Raw genomic sequence first — 21,676 nt, 5'->3', positions numbered from 1 at the left:
GCAGCTCTCCGTCGGGGCACTCGAGAAGAGGAGGAGCCAGGAGCGCTGTGGAGGGACCCCAGAAAAGGACACAGAGGTGGTAATTATCACATGTTTGTAAAGCTTTGGTTTTTGTTTTTAAATAACAAATCACTTTAATCAGCCACCAGTGGGTATCCAATATTCCCTTTTTCTCCTGATCAGGCAAGTTTCTATAGCCTTTTCTATGGATAGCATACAGAAGCAAAATTTTTACCAGACCTATATGTTTACATCTCAAACTAAAACTTCAAACTAATATTGTATGTTGAGCTCTGTATTTTATTGTATGATTTCATCTATACAAAAATCTATTTACAAAATACAATTATAATACAGTTGTGCTATATGCCTCATTATGCACTGTAAAATAACACAAAATTAGCTTTAAACATATTTTAGAAAAATTCCAGTTCCAGTGCAATGGGTTCAGATGGGCAAACCAAAGGTTGACATGACCAGCTGGATGGCTTGCAAAGGGTCCACAACCTCCCTCATATTATCTTTTCTTAGCACCCAGTCAGGCTTGATTCTGGAAGAAGTATGAAAAAGTTTAGTTAGAAATTCATCTTGCACAGTTAAATTAGGATGATGGATATAGAAAAACTCCATGTTATGTATAATCCATGCATGTACAACATTTAAACTTCAACATTTTGAAGAGCGGACCCACCATGGAAGTAAACCAAAACAGATTATTCCAGATACTGTGCTGCTTTTTATCCAAAAATTACTGGAACACTCGAATCAGGCTCATATTGGACTGTACTCCTCTTTAATATCTGAATTGCTGCATGGAAAATTCCACGTTTAGCTCTGTCTCTCAGAGAACCGACTACATTACGTGTACCAAAGTATAAAGTGCAGGCGCATCACTTTCTAAAGAAAATCTTGTAACAAAATCACATTACACAATAGAAATTATATATTATAATAAATATATATATATATATATATATATATATATATATATATATATATATATATATATATATATATATATATATATATATATATATATATTCCTTAATAAAAGTTGGATATTGCTTATCCCAACAAGTATAAGCGACAAATGTGTATCTTCTTATCCTCTTCAGCCCTTCGGTCTGCAAGTATTTAGTCTGGTAAACCACCCAGTATCAATTTTAGTTGCTATATTAGTATTTTTATATAAAAATTATATGGCTTATGTAAGGCTACAAGTGAATTACAACAGCCATTTTGTTGTAGTCCAATCACAGTGAAGTGGAATCTATAAAGAAAACTAAAACTGGCGGCGAGGAGCTTTTTGAAGACGCCCGATTGCTGAAACACGTTGAGATGGGCCTTGCCCTCACGTCTGGTCCCATAGTGCGGGCTTCCAGCTGTTGGAATGCACGCTGGCTCTGGCAATCATAACGGTGCAGCAGTTCCGACAAGAATGCTGAACATGCTAGTATAAGCATCCAAGGCACTTTTAAATGTGAGTAGTGGCTGTTTGATGGACCCCGAGTTGCAATAAAAATACCACACTATATACATGTTTGTATCCTTTGGCATTTTTTATGGTTACCTATGAGGCTATGGCTGAGATTAACAGAAGAATCTATGTGTGAAAGACCTGGTACTAGGTGGCTTACCAGACTAAGCGCTTGCTGACCTCCCTAAAACAAAACAAAACAAAAAAAAAAAGGGTCATGGATATTTGGTGAGTGCGCATTTTATATATCACATGGTGGCAGATGCATGCTAAGGGCTGAAGAGGATAAGAAAATACACAATTGGCACTTATACTTGGTGTTGGGATAACCAATATTGGACTTTATAAACGCCTTGGTGCTGGCTGCATGCAAATGTGTGGCCTATGGGTGGCCGGGCCTTGGCACTGAGTTTTGCGTGCATTAGTTCAAAACAGCGCGGTACCAAGAGAGCATTCCCCGCAGCTAATGGAAAACTCCTGATCGCTGCTTGCGATTGGGAGCTTCCCAATCATGGCGGTCACATGACCTTAACCATAAATGCACACTTTTGTTGTTGTAATGGCACAATTTTGGCCTCTGGGCATGTAAAAACCCTTAGGAGGGTGGCAGGCGCTGGCTCCAAGGGGGTAAGGTATTTTGCACTGGACTGTATACTTTACCGATTCATGTATATAAGTGCACAATTTCTATTGTGAGATATACTGGATTTCAGATATTTGCAAACTTTGGTGTGTAGTAAATGTGATTTTGTTACAAGAATTTGTTGAGTAAAGCGCCTGTATTTTATTTACTTTGTTTAAAAGAAGAAGTCCAGCATGAGCTTTTTAGGCTGGGCTTCTCCTCTGGGTCACAGGAGTTCAAACAGTTTTTCACTCCTATGACCCGTTTTCACTGGAGAGCGGTCTGAAGTCCGCTCTCCGCTGACGTCACTGTCATCCGCCATCTGCCTTGACTGATGGCAGTCTTAGCTCGCTGAGACGGCCTCTTCCTGTCCCAGCTCAGCGCTCCAATGAGCATGGAGAAGCAGACAGGTGAGATGCTGACTGTCAGGCAGCAGCTCTCCTCTCGGGGATTTGTGAAAACTGAGCAATCGGCGAGGTTCGGTGGCTCGGTTATCAGTGCAGAGACGGCGGGGGACAGATGCAGCATCGGTCTGATGCTCCATCCACATAGGCAAGTATGAATCATTAATAAAAAAAAAAAAAAAAAAAAAGGTGTTATGCACATCTTACATCTTATTGTTAGTCACAGTGGCATTGATATTGGAGGTGTGCGCCCTAAGCGGCATAGCCAGGCTGACAGTTTTTGTTAGGAGACACTCAACTTTCTTTTAGACCTCTGGATTGCATTTGGTACTTTTCCTAAAGTAAAATAGCTAATTATATATAAATCAGGGCAGAATACCAGCCTTCATCTACAATTGAGTTTGTACCTTGATACTATTCGTGTGTGGAATGGTGTGCTTTGGATAGATGTGTTGCCATGAATTCGAGAATTATTCATGAGCTGTTTGCTGACATTCCGCACTGTATCCATTTTGTGCTTCCGTGATGTCAGGACATATATGCTGGAGATCCGATTCATAGCTTTAGGAATAGCGTAAATTTCCTATGGAGAAGAGACACTTTAGTTTTTAACTACCTCAAAATGCAGACATAGAAAAAGCAGATTACTGTAACAATATAATAACTCAAAAAGCAAGAAATTACATAAATACAGTACAGCTCACAACCTCTGAACAACTGGGGCCAATCACAGCGGCATTTTCCTTTGTTATGGGGATGTTTTTGATGCACAATACTTTTCATCACTATGGCAGTCCGAATAAGAAATGAGGATGACAAATGATAGACTATAGGTATTACACATAAAGCGCCTTATATCACATATCTATAGCTGGTAGAATGCTGCATTTGAGAGTAGGATTTCATACATTTTAGAAAAAACTTGTGCTTTTCACTTTTGTTGGTTACTTGCTTTTCCTGGCAAGTTTACATCGTTTTTTTTTTTTTATTGGAAAGAAGGCGGGTTATATCCAATGCATCTATAGAGATTTCTTTTCACTTCCTGTTATGTTATATTGCAATGCTTCTTCCAATGTGAGGGAAATCCCAGGTTGTCACCTGTGATATGCAGAGTGGTGAAAGGAAGCAGAGATGAGACACATCTACCAGTCCTGGCACACTCATCCTGTTGATCCACCTCTCGCATCCAGCCCACGCGCTTGTATGGGATGTCACATACAAGCATCCAAAATGGATGCGCAATGATGAGCTCAGGTCAGGGGTATTTTCTAAAAGCAGTGGGCCTGTGTGCAGGATCATAATTTGGCCCCCCCCCGCAGCTAAGAAAAAGTGTGACGCTCTGCGCCGCAGCAAAAGTTGGATGTGATTTTCATTGCGCTGAATGCTGGCCGTGGCTTAAAGGGACACAGAGTGCCGGGGTTCAGTAGTAAGTGATGCAAAGGTTCAGAGATAATTTAAACAAAGTTCCCAGAAGCTCAACAGTAATTCTACAAACTGTCACCTGATTGTGGTTCTCTCAATCACAGTGAAATCCCTTCTTTCTGAGATTTGTAGTGGCAATCAAGCGAGTCCTCTTCCTCCAGATAGTGGACGGAGCTAGCAGGACTGCGATTGGTTTTAGCAGTGGCCAATGACAGTCCTCCTCCTCTTGGAAACAGGGACCGCCCCGCCACCCCCCTAGCAGGACTGCACCCAATCTCTTCCCCATCACAAAAGCTGACAATTGCAGCTACAGCAAAGTTAGAGAACCAAACAATGTTTCCCATCTTTTACAATGTATGGGGGCACAGTGCCTCCCCCTGAGTACAGGTGCGGTGTGGGAAACTGAAATGCATTTGTCTTTCACTGACACTTCCCTGTGCTGCTCTGCTGATGGAAAGGGAGTCGAGTGCTGGCAAAAGAGGCTTTGCGTGGCGATTGCGGCACCCGTGCCGGGGGTTGCCTACCCCTGTGCTAGAGTGAAGCCAAGTTGATACAATGTTTCTTAAAGGCTGAATGAATTGGACATGCAGCCTGCAAGACTATGGTCTCTTTCACAGTGGTGGAGTCTGCCAGTGGATCTGCCCGCTCATCAGGGGATCTCTCTGCTGATCCCTGCCGAGCAGACGGATGACAGGTCTGTGTCCACTGATGAAGAGCGGACACCCACACATCCCATCTGTCTTTACAAGCAACCTGTCAACAGTGAATGTAGCTCACTACACAAATCCCTCTCCACTCTATTCAAAACTTTAATTATAGTGCAAAGCACAGTGCAAATTGTCAGTGCTATATAAATCCTGTATAATAATACGTTAAGATTTTGATTTCCCCTCACTTCCTGTTCTGGAACAATGGCCACCAGGACAAACTCAGAAGGAACATCTACTCAATGGGGACACGAGAAACAATATAAATAAAAAAAACTTGACAGAAGATCTAGTCTAGCCCTACTGTATAAAAAAAAAATAAAAAAAATAAATAAATAAAATAACGTACACACTTTATTACAGCAAAGAAAAAAAAACACAAAACAATTAAAGCAATAGACCAGAAAAGAGATTGGGGAAGTCTAAAGAAATACCAAAAGAAAAGATTAAGAGAAAAAGAAGTTGCAGGGATAGAAAAATAAGTAGTTGCCACCCCAGTACAGTCACTTAAAGCGGTAGTAAACCATTAAAAAAAAAAAAAGTCCCCTGCAAAAGAATAAGCATGCTGTAAATTGAGAGTGTGGCACGCATGCGATGGAGATTTCTCCCGGAGCTACTATAGTAAATATCTCAAAAAAGGATGCACTTTTAGGTGATATTTACTGTACCTACAGTTAAGCCTTGTAGAAATCAGACGCCAAGAGAGAATAGGTAATCCATTTTCGCTTAAAGTGTTGCTAAACCCAGGAGCCAGAATTCACTATATCTGGTCTCCCACAGTACAAAGAACACAGAAGTGCAATTATTTTAGTAAATATAAACTGCTAAATATCTTTTCTCATCAGCAGTATATAGCAGTCTTGTGACTTCTGAGTGTCTGGTTAAAGCTTGAAGGGGGGAGGAGTTTTCATTCTGCACTGACTGTCCTATGAGAACGCAGGCCCCCTGACCCTCTTTCTGGACCTGTGCTAACACACCTCTCTAGCAATACACACCAAACTGAGCATGTGCAGCCTGTCCCCTGGCTTTGTATCATCAGGCAATATATTGGGGATAGAGGAAGGAGAGGAGCGATTCAGAGAAGACAGGATCAAACAGCCTTTTTACACAATGCAGAGGATTAACCCTTTAGGTTCCTCATTGAGTATAACAAGCATGCTTTACTGCATATACATACTGATTTTACTGTTGAAGGTTTAGTAACACTTTAGGTGCTTCATTGAAAATAACATTTACAGCTACCCATGATAACAAGAATTATAAAATCCTAATACTAGCATAAAATACTAAACAGTCTAAAAAAGATCAGATACGACTTTGGCTGCGTTCATGCTTACCAGAGGAATACAACTCAGTGGAAGTTCCTAAATCATGTTTGTTCACTAAGGTTTTAAAGAAGGGAGAAGAGAGAAGAAGAATCCTACCTTAGCTCTGTGGGGGTCCAGGCCAAAGATGGCCAAGAGACAACAGGTCTTGGTAAATATACTTCCCCCCTTCTCTGGTACTTTGTCTCCAGCCTTTTCCCTGTAGATCTGCATCAAGTTTAGAAGAACTTCAACAGAATCCTCTACCTCATGGACAGTAGATACGGTCTTCTCATACTACAATTCGATACAGAAAAACTGTGTGAGAGATGAAGCCATACTTAAAGCAGATCCTATGATTTGCATGCATTTAAAGGGTTTATGGATGCACACAGCCCAACTTGGGAGCATACCCACATGAGTGCCCCCACAGCAGCCAGCTTGCAAGTGCTCTGCAATGGTTAACTGCTCATTAATTTCTAGAGGCCCGAATAAAGCTTTACCCGAATCTCCAATCCTGTAGCTCTTCTACACAGCTAGACCGGTCCCTGCGGCCTCTTCTCCCCTGCGCTCCAGAGGTCTTAGAACCTTTTACGTCATCAATGCCACAGCCCTGCATTGGACGTGCCACCGCTAAAAGGGACAGTCCACTACTGGATCAGATAAGTAAATGTTTTTCTAATCACCTAGACTAAACCAGCAGTTACAGGCCAAGTTCACCTTTAACCCTTTTGCTGCCAGCTCCACATGTTGTATGGACCTGACAACGGGGGGGGGATTTCACACATAATCCAATGGCTGCAGCCACCAGGATTGGTGTGTAAAACTGATAAGCAGACACGAGTCTGTCAGGTAGCATTTAGACGGCTGCGCCGCTGCCCGATTGCTTACTCCCCTGGTAACGGCGCCCCTCCTCCCCACCATGTTTTCCGGGCTATGCTTGCCCATCTGCGGGCCCTGGACCGATATGGCGGGTGGAGTATCCGCTCTTCTCCCCTTCTTGTTGGTGACCTGGGAAAACGACATGTATGACCTCACTTCCGGGTCACCCTGTCCCTTTCCCTGGCTAGCATAGCCAGGAAGGAATGTGTTACAATTCCTTGCGCTCTGCATTGCAATACATTCAGTGATGCCCAGAGGAGACATGCAGAGTTGTTTAGACCCTGCACATCTCATTACAAAGAACCTGTTAAAAAAAAAAAAAAAAAAAAAAAAAACCACCACATCTTTGTCCCCTATGATGAAAAGAAAAAAAAAATATTCCGAGTTGCAAAAAATAAAGTTGCACCCATGCACATAAAATCCCTCCCCCAAAAAATTGAGGCCCCCCTCCACCATAATATACGCATGCACAAATGTAAACGCATGCATTGGGGCACCTACGAATGAAAGCGTCAATTGCAATACACGCTGCATATTGCCACGCATACCAGCATGAGAGCAATAATTCTAGCACCAGACCTCCTCTGTAAGCCTAAACTGATGACCTATAGGGATTTTGAAGCGTATAATGTAATATAGGGTAGTGAAGTTTGTCGCCATTTCATGGGCGCACACAAAATTTAAGGTTTGGCATGTTGGGTATCCATTTACTCAGTGCAACCTCGTCTTTTATATTTTTTGGGCAATTTATTGCGTTCGTTTGCCCTAAAATTCACTTTAGTGTATTTTTTACTGAAAGTTTGTGTTTCCTAGACCTTTGCGATAATATCGTGTGACATAAAAAACTGGAACTACAACTATTTTATTGTCTAGAATGTCTGCTCTCACAAAATCTATACTAATTGGGGGTTTTCTGTAATCTTCAGGCCCAAAATTATTTTCTAAACAGGTGTGCAAAAATGGCTCTGGTAGTGAAAAGGTTAAAAAAATAAGATAAAAATACTAATTTGGAAGGAAAAAGTGTGTTTTTTTTTCATAGAAGCCTGCAAAGCATTGCCACCACAATCAGTGGTTTGCAGGTGCAATGTCAGGCTCCTGCAAAATGCTTCCTTCAGCTCAGTTGCAGAGCTGGAGGGAATATCAATGGACTAAGTGTGCTGATTACCACACTTGTGTTCCATTGAAAACTACAAGTCTTGTACTTCATTCATTTGCAGATTTCTGTGAATGGGGTCAGGGGGAATGGTGCTTACTAACATATTAAATATGGGTGTAACATGTTGCTAAAGGTGGAGTTAGTCTGTAACACTTGCAGTCTCATCCACACTGAGGGGGATGTTCTCAGATTGAAAGCGTTCGTTACCCCAACACTTCATATTCCTGATATGTGCCTGCTGTACCATGTACTAGTATTGTATTGCTTCCTTTGTGTAAAATCCCTGGTGTCCCTGCCAGTCCCTCTGCTTTCCTACTCAAAACTGACCACACTGAGCAGGAAAAAAAAAAAAAAAAACGTAGTCGGGTCTCTAGCTATGCTGGGAACTCAGGCTGCTCTCTGACAATGATCAGACTTGTCCTGACATGCCCAGTCTGCACAACCACTGGGAAGATCAATGTACTGCTGCTTCACCCTCCAGCTCTTATGCAGCTGAGAACAGAGGGAATGTGATCACTTATTAAAAAGGGGAAAACAAAGTATTTTAGTTTTTTTTTTAGATCTATAATGTATTTGCATTTAATTTCTATTTTAAACTGAATGGGTTGTTTTACAAAGTGATCGTTTACAATCACTTTAAGCATATATACTATATACGCACAGGAAGAGAAGATCGCATATTCATGCACCGCTTTCTTAGCACTGCACTATGAAAGCGCCTTTGCTGCTGATGATGCTTACTGGTCAGGTGTTACAGATTAAAAAAAAAATGCATTCTCTATATAAGCAAAAGTTAAAAAGTGCTGCATGTAATAAAATGACACTTATGGTCTAGGTAAACATAAAAACTATGTGCTCAAAAAAAAATATATAAAAAACACAGACACACACACACAGCCAATTCATAAACACGTCAGAACACCATAACTAGGTACCTTTGTCAAGTTGAGCAGAATCTGTATAGACAGCGTGATCACTTCCATGCAAGGGATACTCCGGTTACAGCTACGGATCAGAGTGAAAATGGTACGCACAGCTCCGCTCTGTGCCATTCTTTCACAGCAAATAGAAGACAGTCTGGTGGCAGCTTCTACAAGAGAAAGGGACACGAGTCATCTGTGTACTGCAGACCAGCTATGAATATGTCAGACAAGGTACTTTATATCAATGGGTCTACATTTCTATGTTCCCACCAATAGATGTCCTCAAAAGAAAGACTGGAGAATACAAAGAATAATAAAAAAAAAAAAAAAAAAAAAAAAATTGTTCACATTTAACTCGAAAAGGAGAGAAACATTGAGTGACCTTTCCTTCTGAAAATGGTAGCTGCCTGGCTGTCAACCTGACACTCTAGCTTAAAAATAGTCACTGAGCCAGAAAGAGTGTGCATATAAGAACTTTTGAGTTAACCCTGATTAAGGCTAGGTTCACATCTATGCAGGTTGTGGTTGATGCGTTTTTTCGGTGAGTTTTGCGTTTTTTTTTCTGTTCATGGAGTGTGACTGATGTGACTTTATACTCTCTGGCACTCAAGTCACATCAAAGTAGTGCAGGAACCTTTGTGTCCAAAGTCGCATGTTAGGGTTAAGGTTAGAGTCAATGGTAATCATTAGGGTTAGCAGTAATCATTAGGGTTAGCGTTCCAACCCTAACAGTTACCACCAACATTTGCCACTAACCCTGAATCCTACCATGCGACTGCACTACTCTGATTTGACTTGAGTGCCAAAGAGTGTAAAGTTGCACCAAAGTCACACTCCATAAACAGAACTGTCATACTTTCCTATTACCCAAAAAAAAGCATAAAAAATGCATTAAAAACACAACACTTGCATTTTTGGTGCAGGTCCACTGAAGCCTATTACATGCAAACGCAATCTGCTGAGGAAAAAGTCTGAGCCTTTCCAAAAAACGCCCAAAAATGCACAGATGTGAACTAGATCCCTAGGAAACCATGTTAAAATGGACTGAGTGAGTTTCTGCAAAACCCACAAAAAAAAAAAAAAAAAAGTGTGAACCAAGGGTAAATGATGCGCTTAATTCTTCAAGGACTGACTCAGCAGAGTGACTAGGCCAGCAAAATAGCCAGGTAACTAGCATTTTTAGAAGGTCGTCAGCAATGGCCTATTTTTTTCTCAGGAAAGGTTTGTTTAAATTGTCTCAATGTACGGGCTGTGGAGCAACAGATAAATGGAGTGCAGTTTTTAAAACATTAAATAAGTCTTCTCTGGCCCTTTTCATTAACAATAATCTAAGGACCCATTCAGACCTCTCCAGTGCTGTGCTTTGCAGGAAAACGCACAATTACATGCATTGCCACTTTGCCCCCCCCCCCATACGTGTGTTGGAATACACTGCGTCAGAAAAATGGTGCCCATTTCATTTTTTAAATGCACTGGCAATACCTATATTTGCCTTAACACAATGCATGTTAAAGTGTAAAAAAACAAAAAAAACACAAGATTTAATGGGCTCAGAGGCTCTGTTCACATCTGTGGATGTTAGGTGTAGTGTACTGTAGGCACCTTATGCATTTTATGCATGACTGCCATGATCAAAAGATGGAACAAGTGAGAATTTTCCCAAAGCACTGTACCTGCAAAACAAATAAAAAAGGTAATAAAAAGGAACACATGGGGGTGCCTGGTAAGTGAAGCCTCAATAGGTTTATTAGGATTAAAAAAACAAAGTGCAAACTCACAGAAATATAAGATCAAAGAGCTTATCTGCAGCCATTGCCACGTTGGATGAAAGCCATCCACCAGAAGAGCCACTGGTGACAGCAAACAGCATGTAGTCAGTGAGGAAACCAAGTCCAATGTTCCAGGAGGTGAGGAAAGTCACTGTGGGACACAAGGCAGCCCGCCCCAGGAGTGACATCACATCCGTCCTTGTGTCCCACAGTAACTTTCCTCACCTCCTGGAACATTGGACTTAGTTTCCTCACTGACTACATACTGTTTGCTGTCACAAACGGCTCTTCTGGTGGATGGCTTCCATCCAACGTGGCAATGGCTGCAGATAAGCTCTTTGATTTTATATTTCTGTGAGTTTGCAATTGTGTTTTTTTTAATCGTATAAAACCAATTGATGCTGCACTTAGCTGGCACCCCCTTGTGTTCCTTTTTTGTAATTTCAGAGATTTGTTTCGCTCTCAGGTGGAGCTGCCTACTGACGTACAACACCCTTCCTATGGGATTTTTATGAACATTTTACCTATGGTAACCGAGCACATCTCTACATTTATTTGGGGGGGGGGGGGGGGGGGGGACAGGTAGAGTCCAATTCATGTGGATGGTGCATTAGTATTCGTTTGCACCACAATTTTAATTGTTTGTGCATAGATTCCTAGTAATAATGACAGCAGCAGGTTAAGCAAACGTATTGCTTGCACTACCTTAAAAATGTGATCATAGAGGAAATAATCACATTGCCATTATTTCCTAAAAAAGTTGCACAGTAGTAAAGAAATTAGGTTACCTACCCAATGTTGCCATGGTTACCAGGATGCCATCTAAAATGGGAGCAGCAAAGATCCACCATGCAGCACATTTCAAAATTTTAGCTATAGAAACTGCACTTACCCCAGTTATCATAAAAACACTCTGCTCTACTTTTAAAAGCTTAACTCTAAAGGGCATTGATCACTTAGAGGAATATATTTCTCACCAAGATGCTTCAGAGCTGCCAGGATGTAGGAGAAGTGCTTGTAGGAGAGCAGATAATTTAAAGCAACTGATGTTCTGTTACATAATTTATCTTCAGCTTTGTACTCCTCACTTAGTTTCCGCAGACGCTGACGTAAGGTTCTCATTTTTTTGGTTTCATTTGCTTTTCTCCACTGGTAACCTCTCCAAAGAGCCTATTGGATAAAATGTGACAAGAAAAAACTGTATGCATAAAAAACAAACAAAAAAAAAACCAGAATAAAACTTTAAACTTCCAGTGGTAAATTAGGCTCAATTTATGAAGCACTGATTCTTTTAAATAATGGCTGGTAAAATACCAGTCAATGTTATATTGCACTAGTAGAGGCAAATTATGGCTACTATCAAATCAGTCCAAATAAAAACAAAAAACAAAAAAACAAAACAAAAAAGAGAGAGAGAGAATGGTATTCCACACATCTGTGAAGTGAGCCTTTAGAAAGGTCAGCTCTTTAAGGGGATAATCAAGAGATGAATGGCCATACAGGGGATTTGGAAAACGTACTTGAACACGCAAGTGTTGATACCCTCAAATACTGTATTGGTGGCTGGTTCATTGTTTATGCCAGCCATCCTCAACCAGGGTTCTTCCAGAGGTTGCTAGGGGTTCCCATGGCTGCAGCTGATTGACCTCCCATTTGATGTGGTCTGCATGCATTGCCACTTGAAAAAGCAAGCAGCATGAAACCAATGATCGGTTGAGCTCTTTGTATGTGTGGCATTCCAACTACCATTGTAATGGGGGCATTCTTTCCACTTACCCTGTTGAATTGGCATGAATTTTGCGTAGACCTGAACATTTCAAGGGTTCTTTGGGGGCAAAAAGATTGAGAAAGGCTGCTGTACATAGAAGTGTATCTAAAATCCAAACTTTTTTTTGTTTGAATAGAATAGGGAATAGTTGAAACCCATCATGTTATATTATTGCGGTGTCCTATAACCTGTGTGAGTTTCCTCCACTTCCCATTTCAGGAACATGACAGAAGTCAAAGAAAAATGGACATTTAGGATATGAATGACACTTCTGATATAAACATGAAGCTAACATTTTTTGTTCCCATTTATAATTTTTCATAATGATGAATAAAAGCCTCCACTTTTTAAAAGGAAAATGTATTTATGTGGTTAGTTTACCGATATATTGTTTTCAGAATCTGCAAATAGCCATTGAGTCAATGACCCAAAAAAAAACAATTTAGGTGCCACACAGGTAGAGAGGTAAAGTCCAACCAGACCCCTGTGAGTGCAGGCAAGGACAGGGAAGCTTGTCCTAGCTTCAAGCTGCAACAATATCAAAAGGAAAAGATCCATATGCCGCCCATCATGCAGCAGACCAATGTGTATGAAGAGGAATGGCAGCCTCAGCCCGGACTTCAGCCAGGCCACGCCCCCCCCCCCCCCAAATACATTTTTCTCCGCCCCCTGGAGCTTAATCAAGGGCATGAGTAAGCTCCACGGGGTGGAGCAAAACACATTGGGGGGGTGTCCTGGCTGGAGTACGGGCTGAGGCTACCATTCATCTTCCTTCATGCACATAGGTCTGCTTCATGATATGTACCCACTGAGTCACAGTCATGTTTTTAACACTTAGAATGGCTTGCTATTCTGTAGTTTTACTAGAATTAGCACTGTTTAAAATGCTAGACATTTCAAGAGTGATAGTCATAGACAGGGAGCTTTATATCCATTCAAGCAAGACAGCGGTACATAAGCGCAGTATACTGGATACTTTAGGCTTGAGACACTCCATAGCAAAACATCTCATCCTTAGTGGAACCCTGTGCTCTTCATGATATAGGGAAGGATCATGATCCACCTTCAGCTGCTATAATGAGCAGTGGTAACTACTGACATTATCTGTCTCTACTGCATCAGAATCAACCCCATAGTTGCAAACAATGTTTGCTCACCTGTTTTTATGGAGTTGTCTATATTCAGCTTTAAAGCCCAACTCTGGGCAACTGAAAATAATTTACCCACACGGTGCAGGCACAGCCTCATTGCAAGGGGTAATTGCTTGTTTTGGTCTGGGGACCTTACACCTCCTTGCAGCTAAACTGGCGGTCTAGGGTCCAGACATCAACAAGACCAAAGCAGGGTTTGTAGCCCTGCACTGGACAGGATGACGCAGAGGAACAGTCATCTGCCGGGGAAGCAGAGGATCAGGTAATAAGTAGAAGTGTCTCCTCCCCCAAACAAAATGAGCTATTAACTCTTGTAGTACTGGTGTAGCCCCACTGCATGGGATACATGTTACATGTTCCCAGAGTTGAGCTTTAGATATACACTCACCGGTCACTTTGTAACTAGGTACACCTGTTTAATTGCTTGGTAACACAAATTGCTAATCAGCCAATCACATAGCAGCAACTCAATGCATTTAGGCATCTAGATGTGGCAAAGATGACTTGCTGAAGTTCAAACCGAGCATCAGAATAGGGATGAAAGGGGATTTAAGCGACTTTGAATGTGGCATGGTTGTTGGTGCCAGATGGTCTTATCTCAGCATTTCAAAAACTGCTGATCTACTGGGATTTTCACGCACAACCATCTCTAGAGTTTACGGAGAATGGTCAGAAAAAGAGAAAATATCCAGTGAGCGGCAGTTGCGTGACCAAAAATACCTTGTTGATGTCAGAGGAGAATGGGCAGACTGGTTCAAGATGATAGAAAGGCAACAGTAACTCAAATAACCACTCGTTACAACCCAGGTATGCAGAATACAATCTCTGAACGCACAACACATCGAACCCTGAAGCAGATGGGCTACAGCAGCAGAAGACCACACCAGGTGCCACTCCCATCAGCTAAGAACAGGAAACTGAGGCTACAATTTACACAGGCTCATCAAAATTGGACAATAGAAGATTGCCTGGTCTGACAAGTCTCGATTTCAGCTGCAACATTCAGATGGTAAGGTCAGAATTCGGTGTAAACAACATGAAAGCATGGATCCATCCTGGTGGTGTGAGGAATATTTTCTTGGCACACTTTGGGCCCCTTAGTACGAATTGAGCATTGGTTAAATGCCACGGCCTACCTGAGTATTGTTGCTGACCATGTCCATCCCTTTATGACTACAGTGTACCCATCTTCTGATGGCTACTTCCAGCAGAATAATGCACCATGTCACAAAGCTCAAATCATCTCACCAATGGTTTCTTGAACATGACAATGAGGCCCACTGTACTGCAATGGCCTCCACAGTCACCAGATCTCAATCCAATAGAGCACCTTTGGGATGTGGTGGAATGGGAGATTTGCATCATGGATGTGCAGCTGTCAATATGGGCCAAAATCTGAGGAACGTTTCCAACACCTTATTGAATCTATGCCATATAGAATTAAGGCAGTTCTGAAGGCAAAAGTAGGTTAAAACCAGGTACTAGCAATGTGTATCTAATAAAGTGCCCGGGTGAGTGCATATCTGTATGAATCCAAGATCCTTTTTTTTTTTTAAAGGTTCCCCTCATCCCCATTTACAGTAGTTAGAGCAGTGTCTCCTGCTGATCTGAAAATAGGATAATTCATGGCAATATTTTTTAACAGTTATGGAATATTTCATACATAATTATCCATCTAATATTTAAAATACATCCTGTAAAACATACAGTATCTTGTGTGTAATTTATTATTTATGAATTCACCTATTATGTACACAGACATTATTGAAATATGAAATTGCAAGCAAATAAAGTAATGTTACCTGGAACTTGACAATCCCACAGGACACCTTTGCTTGTTGCTTGCGTTGAAGGAAGACCCTCACACCTCTCTGGATTCGAACAGCTGCCTCATTCCTGCGGTGTAACCAGGATCGCACCAAATGCTGCACGCATACTAACTTCTCACGTGTGCAAAGAAACTTCCTGCGCTGTAATCTGGACCGATACCATCTCTGCAAATTAAATCACTTAATATCATCTAAGGGTTCATTTACACTTGCAGTTGGAGAGAGGGGTTGTGGGTGTCAAAAACAGGTGGCTGAGTGGAGTTTTAATTGCCCCCCTTCCTTAAGCTGCGAAAGCAGCTGGACCGGGGTGTACACATGCCATGGCAAAATTAAATCCTCTGTTGCTTTTTGACTGGCAATACCAGCTCTAAAACATGACCTATTCAAGTAAATGGGGCTACACTGCAAAGTGGTTAAAGCAGGCAGATATTTTTCAGAGTTGTGGCTAAGTTAGCTGGATGTCTAAATGTAGCTGTGTCTGTGTGAGGAAAAGGAGAGACAATAACTGGCAAGGGCTGCAGTACATACACTGATCACCTGTGCAGCGATCACCAGCGCCCCAATTATCAGTGCAGTGATCATCAGTGAAGCCTCATCAGCAAAGAAAAAATATTTATTTGATAAATTTTATGTGTTTCAATTATTTTTATTAAATTTTTACATACAAGAACCTTCCCTGTCAATCCAATACCATATAAATACATATACACATATACAAAACATTCATAAAAAACATAAAACAAGTCAGCACAACATGGACCGATCTCATAATATACTCGACCATGTCAGAAATATTCTATTATGTTAGAGGTATTCCATCGCCCCCCGCAATCTTGCCCCCCCCCCCCCCCCCCCACCCATAAAAGGAAAAAATAAAAAAAAATAAAACCCCACACAAAATACATCCTCAACCACACCCCATAATATTTACCCTCTCCCGTTGCCTATAATGTTTAATTCTCACAATAATTTCCATCTTTAACCATTTCCCACCCGGTCAATAGCATATTGACGTCCGGGAAGTGGTTGCGTTATCCTGACTGGGCGTCATAGGACGTCCAGCAGGATAACATGCTGGCGCGCGCCAGTGGGGGCACGCAGCGCGGCGATCGGGGACGGCGTGTGTCCCTCGGACACATCACTTCCCCGATCACGGTAAACAGTCAATGAATTTGGCTGTTTACCACATGATCGGCTGTGTCAAAGTCACAGCCGATCACCTGTCACAACAAACTCGGCGGCGCGCACCTTTCACACAGCCCAGCCAATCAGCCCATCTGTCAACCAGCCCATCGCTACCAGTATCGCCACTAGTGTCACCATCGGTACCACCACCACCCCTACCACCATCAGTACTGCCATCAGTACCACCACCACCACCCATACCGCCACCTGTCCTGCCATCACCACCTGTACCGCCACCACCACCTGTACTGCCATCGGTACCACCATCACCCGTACCGCCATTGGTACCACCACCACCCATACCCTCATCTGTACCACCACACAGGCCCGTCACTAATACCTCAATTGGTACCACTACCACCAGCAGTACCATTACACAGGCCCGCCATAATGTCCCAAAGGGAGGCATATGAGATTCTTGCCATGTTTGATGAATGATTAGAGCAGCGGGGAGCCAGTGGAGGATAGTGGATCAGAGTCCGAGTCCACGGAGGAAACCGCCCCTCCCAAAAGAATGAGATCAGGACCAAGATCAGGAGATCTGCCCACCACCAGCAGCGCCAGACCCCAGGAAGAGGAGCCCAGTACAAGTACTGGAATTACATGCCCAACCCGAAGAACCCAGCCCCAGTCCTACCTTCCCGATGCCCTGGCAAACCCCTATCATCCCCCCTTTCACCGCACAGCCAGGTGTGCAGCCCGACACTACAAAATTTTTCTCAATTCGATTATTTTTCTTTATTTTTCCCACAAGATTTTCTGCAGAATATGGTGGATCAAACTAATTTGTATGCATCCCAATTTATTGCTGCCAACCCCAATTCTTCCTACGCCCGCATGTTCCAGTGGCGATATGTCACACTGGATGAATTTAAATTGTTTTTGGGCCTTACTTTCAATATGGGGCTTACAAAAAAAGAACCATGCATATTGGTCCACCAACCCCATCCAACACATGCCCATATATTCCGCTGTCATGTCCAGGACAGGATACAACATGATTATGCGTTTTCTCCAATTCAATGACAATTCACAGTGCCCTCCCCGAGATCATCCCAACCATGACAAATTGTACAAGATACGCCCCCTAATCAATTCCTTTTCCCAGCGATTTAGAGAAGTTTTCATCCCAGACCAAAAAATTTGTGTGGACGAGTCCCTCATACATTTCACTAGCCGACTGCACTTCAAGCAGTATATACCAAAAAAGAGAGCCAGGTATGGGCTGAAATTAAATAAATTATGTGATCAAGCCACTGGATACGTCTTCACATTCCGGATCTACGAAGGCAAAGACTCCCAAGCTCCAGCCCTGTGACTGCCCCACATATATTGGAACCAGTGGGAAAATTGTCTGGGAGCTGGCATACCCCGTTTGAAAAAGGATACCATTTATATGTCGACAACTATTATAACAGCCTGCCCCTTTTTCGTCATCTTTACAGTAAAAAAAACCCTGGCCTGTGGTACCTTCTAAAAAAAAAAAAAAACTGTAAGGGATTCCCACAAAATGTGTTGACAAAAAAAATTGCAAAAACGGAGAATCGGCATTCATGAGGAACGAGGAGGTGTTGGCCATGAAGTGGAGGGACAAGAAAGATGTCCACAGCCTCTCTACCATCCACAATGACACCATGGTGGAGATCCAAAGAAGATGCAGCCCCATTGTAAAGCCCGAATGTGTCCATGACTACAACATGTATATGGGGGGGTGGGGTGGATTTAAACGATCAGATGCTACAGCCCTATCAACCAGAAAGTCCCGTTACTGGTACAAGAAAGTTACATTTCACCTGTTTCACATGGCCCTTTTTAATTCGTTTGTCTGCTACCAAAAAGCAACTCAAAACCAACAAATCACCTACCTCAAGTATATTGAAGATATTGTCACAGCCCTCATTTACCAACAAGGTCCCGCCCCAGGAAGCATTCGCTCTGATAGCGTGAGTCGACTTCACGAGCAACACTTTCCCTATAGCATTCCCCCCACAGAATCGGGAAGAAGACGCCAAAAGAAATGCTGTGTATGCAGCAGAGGAGTAAGAAGAGATTCCAGCTATTATTGTCCCCAATGTCCCTCCCAACCTGGCCTGTGCATCGGAGATTGCTTCAAAAATTATCATACATCCAATCCAATATCGGTTCCCTTTATTATTACCAGACTGCAATTTCCTCATTTGCCTGCTACCATGTTAATTAACTGACCCTGGCCTGTTTACTGACGATGTCTTTGCTTGCCGATTTAAACCTCGTTTCAGACTTCCACGTGCACCAACCATGCCTCTGCCTGCCGATTTAAACCATGTTTCTGACTTCCACGTGCACCGACCTTGGCCTGTTAATCGACCATGTTTTTGCCTGCCACTTGGACTGATCTTTTGGCCATCTACTTTAGTACACAGGGGTCTCACATATGTGAGGGGCATCAGAATAGCGTTCTGAGTAGAGAAAACCAGTTTTTCGTTTTCTGTGCTCCCAGAACAGGGTCTGGTTGCCGGAAGCTTCAAAGCGATTTGGGTGGGAGAAGCCTCTACCCCTGTCCCCCTGGCCCTAAGCTTGATGGTCCTTCCTGCTGCCTGGACCAATACTTTGGCTGTGCTGACCATATATCTGCCTGCTGCCTCTATTGACTTTGGACAGTATTTCTGCCGGAACACCTCTGCCTGCTACCTGGACCTGTGCTTTGGCTATGCTGACAGTATCTCTGCCTGTATGAACTATGGACAGTATTCCTGCCTGCTGCCTGGATGATTGCTTTTGCTGTCGCTGACCTCATTCCTGCCTGGACCGATGTTCTCCTCTGTGGACCACTGCACTTCTAAAACCACAGGTAATCTTTTGTTATTTGGTATGTACCTGCTATGTGTTAGAAATATGTAGGGCCTTCAAAAATGTGGCCAGGCTGTGTAAAAGTCTCAACCATGTGGTATCGCCATACTCAGGAGGAGTAGCAGAATGTATTTTGGGGTGTCATTTTTGCTATGCGTTATAAATATCTTATAAAGGGACATCTCTGTGTAAAAAAAATGCATTTTCATTTTTTTTTTCCACATTTTCCAAAACCTTCTGGAAAAAAAATGAACCATTCAAAAGACTCATTATGCCTGTAAATAATTCCATTGTCCTGGTGCTCCAGGGCCTTTAAAGGTGTAATAGGTGGTTGAGAAAGGAAATGTGCAATTTATGCTTGTAGAATGCCTGAAGGTGCTACTTCAATGTTGGGCCTTTGTATGTGGCCAGGCTGTGTAAAAGTCTAACACATGTGGTATCGCTATACTCAGGAGTAGCAGAATGTATTTTGGGGTGTAGTTGCAATTATGCATATGCTGTGTGAGAGAAATAACCTGTTAATATGACCAGTTTGTGAAAAAAAAAAAAAAAATTTCCCAAGAATTGTGGGAAAAAAATTACAACTTCAAAAAAAACTCACCATGCCTCTTAGTAAATACATTGGACTGTCTACTTTCCAAAAAGGGGTCATTTGGGGGGGTATTTGTACTTTCTTGGCTTGTTAGTGTCTCAAGAAATGAGATAGGCCTTCAGGTGAGATAGTACATCAGGTGTGATCAATTTTCAGTGATTGGCACCATAGTTTGTAGGCTCTAACTTTCACAAAGACCAAATAATATACACTAATTTGGGTTATTTTTACCAAAGATATGTAGCAGTATAAATTTTGGCACAAATTTATGAAGAAAAATGACTTATTTGCAAAATTTTACAATAGAAACTAAAAAAAAAATGTTTTTTTCAAAATTGTCGCAGTTTTTTTGCTTATATCGCAAAAAATAAAAAACCCAGCGGTGATTAAATACCACCAAAAGAAAGCTCTATTTCTGAGAAGAAGAAAAGAAAATGATAAACATTTTGTTTAGATACAGTGTAGCACGACTGAGTAATTGTCATTCAAAGTGTGAGAGCGCTGAAAGCTGAAAATTGGTCTGGGCAGGAAGGTGCATAAGTGCCTGGTACTGAAGTGGTTAAAAAAAAAAAAAAAAATCCATTGCCACTTCCTTCTTACCTAAAAAACTGAGTTTTCAATTAATTTAATTTATAAAAGGAGGAGAAATTCTCGATTGTTACCATCGAGAATTTCTCCAAAAAAAAAAGTGTACCCAATTACTATGTACCAATATAGTGCCATTCCCTACTCCCCTAGTGATAACACACAATTCTCTTAGTGACTTTCCTTCTTATATAAGTAAAACGTGACTTATCCCATCCCTTTTTACTAAATTTATAGGGAGGAAAAATTCTTTACCACCTGTTGGGAATTTCCTCCCTAAAAGTGTCTCTCGGGACTTTTCAAACCCTTTTTATTAATTTTTAAGGAGGAGAAATTCTCAGTTTTTCACTTCTATCGAGAATTTCTCCACTAAAGTGTAACTAGTTACTGCGTACCAAGAAAAAAAAAAAAAGGAGGGGGGGGGGGGGGGCAGGGTCAGAAGCGGGGAACGACGGACACCTAATCACTTCCCATATAGTTTGTCTAAATTCCAGCCATTTCTCCCAAGTGCTTACAAATTTTATTTCCAAGTTATTTTGCCTATGTATTACTTCTTTCATTACCCTGATTTTATCTAACTCCCTAGACCAATCCTTTATGGTCGGGATTACCTTTGACTTTCATTGTTTCAGGATTAATGCCTTTGCTACATTCAGCAAAAATTGAATAATTGCTGCTCTAGATTTCCTCCTTGGCATCCCTGTTACATGGAACAGGCATTGCCATGGATCATATCCAATTTCTTTCCCGCTGATTTTCTTTATCCAATCCAATACTTCCCTCCAATAAGGTTGAATTAAGGGGCACTGCCACCATGTGTGCATGCGTTCCAACCTCCCCGCATTCCCTCCAGCATAAAGGGGACAGGTCCGGACTGATTTTATTGGGACGTAATACCACTTAATAATTTGTAGTTCATTTCCTTCATCCTTGTGTCCACTGAAGACGAGTAAACATAATCAAAGACTTTACTTCTCATTGTTTCAGGCAATAACTGATTCAGTTCCAATTCCCACCCTCCAAGGGATACAGGGATTCCTCTCCTTGGGGCATCATCAACATCCTGTATAT

General features: G+C 41.9%; 1 protein-coding gene across 1 annotated transcript in view; it reads right to left on the bottom strand.

Moving 5' to 3' along the window:
* Window positions 1-279: 279 nt before the first annotated feature.
* Window positions 280-21,676, bottom strand: part of ASPM (assembly factor for spindle microtubules) — a 116,134-nt gene continuing 94,737 nt past the window's right edge. Inside the window, exons 21-26 of the mRNA XM_073592981.1 lie at window positions 15,388-15,579; window positions 11,644-11,836; window positions 8,910-9,064; window positions 6,057-6,233; window positions 2,911-3,086; window positions 280-550 (exon numbers count right to left, since the gene is read on the bottom strand). Coding sequence (XP_073449082.1) covers window positions 448-550; window positions 2,911-3,086; window positions 6,057-6,233; window positions 8,910-9,064; window positions 11,644-11,836; window positions 15,388-15,579 — 996 coding nt within the window. The 3' untranslated portion in view covers window positions 280-447. The remainder of the gene's footprint in view (window positions 551-2,910; window positions 3,087-6,056; window positions 6,234-8,909; window positions 9,065-11,643; window positions 11,837-15,387; window positions 15,580-21,676) is intronic.

The sequence above is a fragment of the Aquarana catesbeiana genome, linkage group LG07 (genome assembly GCF_042186555.1).
Source record: "Aquarana catesbeiana isolate 2022-GZ linkage group LG07, ASM4218655v1, whole genome shotgun sequence".
NCBI lineage: Eukaryota > Metazoa > Chordata > Amphibia > Anura > Ranidae > Aquarana > Aquarana catesbeiana.
The sequence above is the reverse complement of the archived record's forward strand: the minus strand, read 5'-3'. Positions and strand labels throughout refer to the sequence as shown.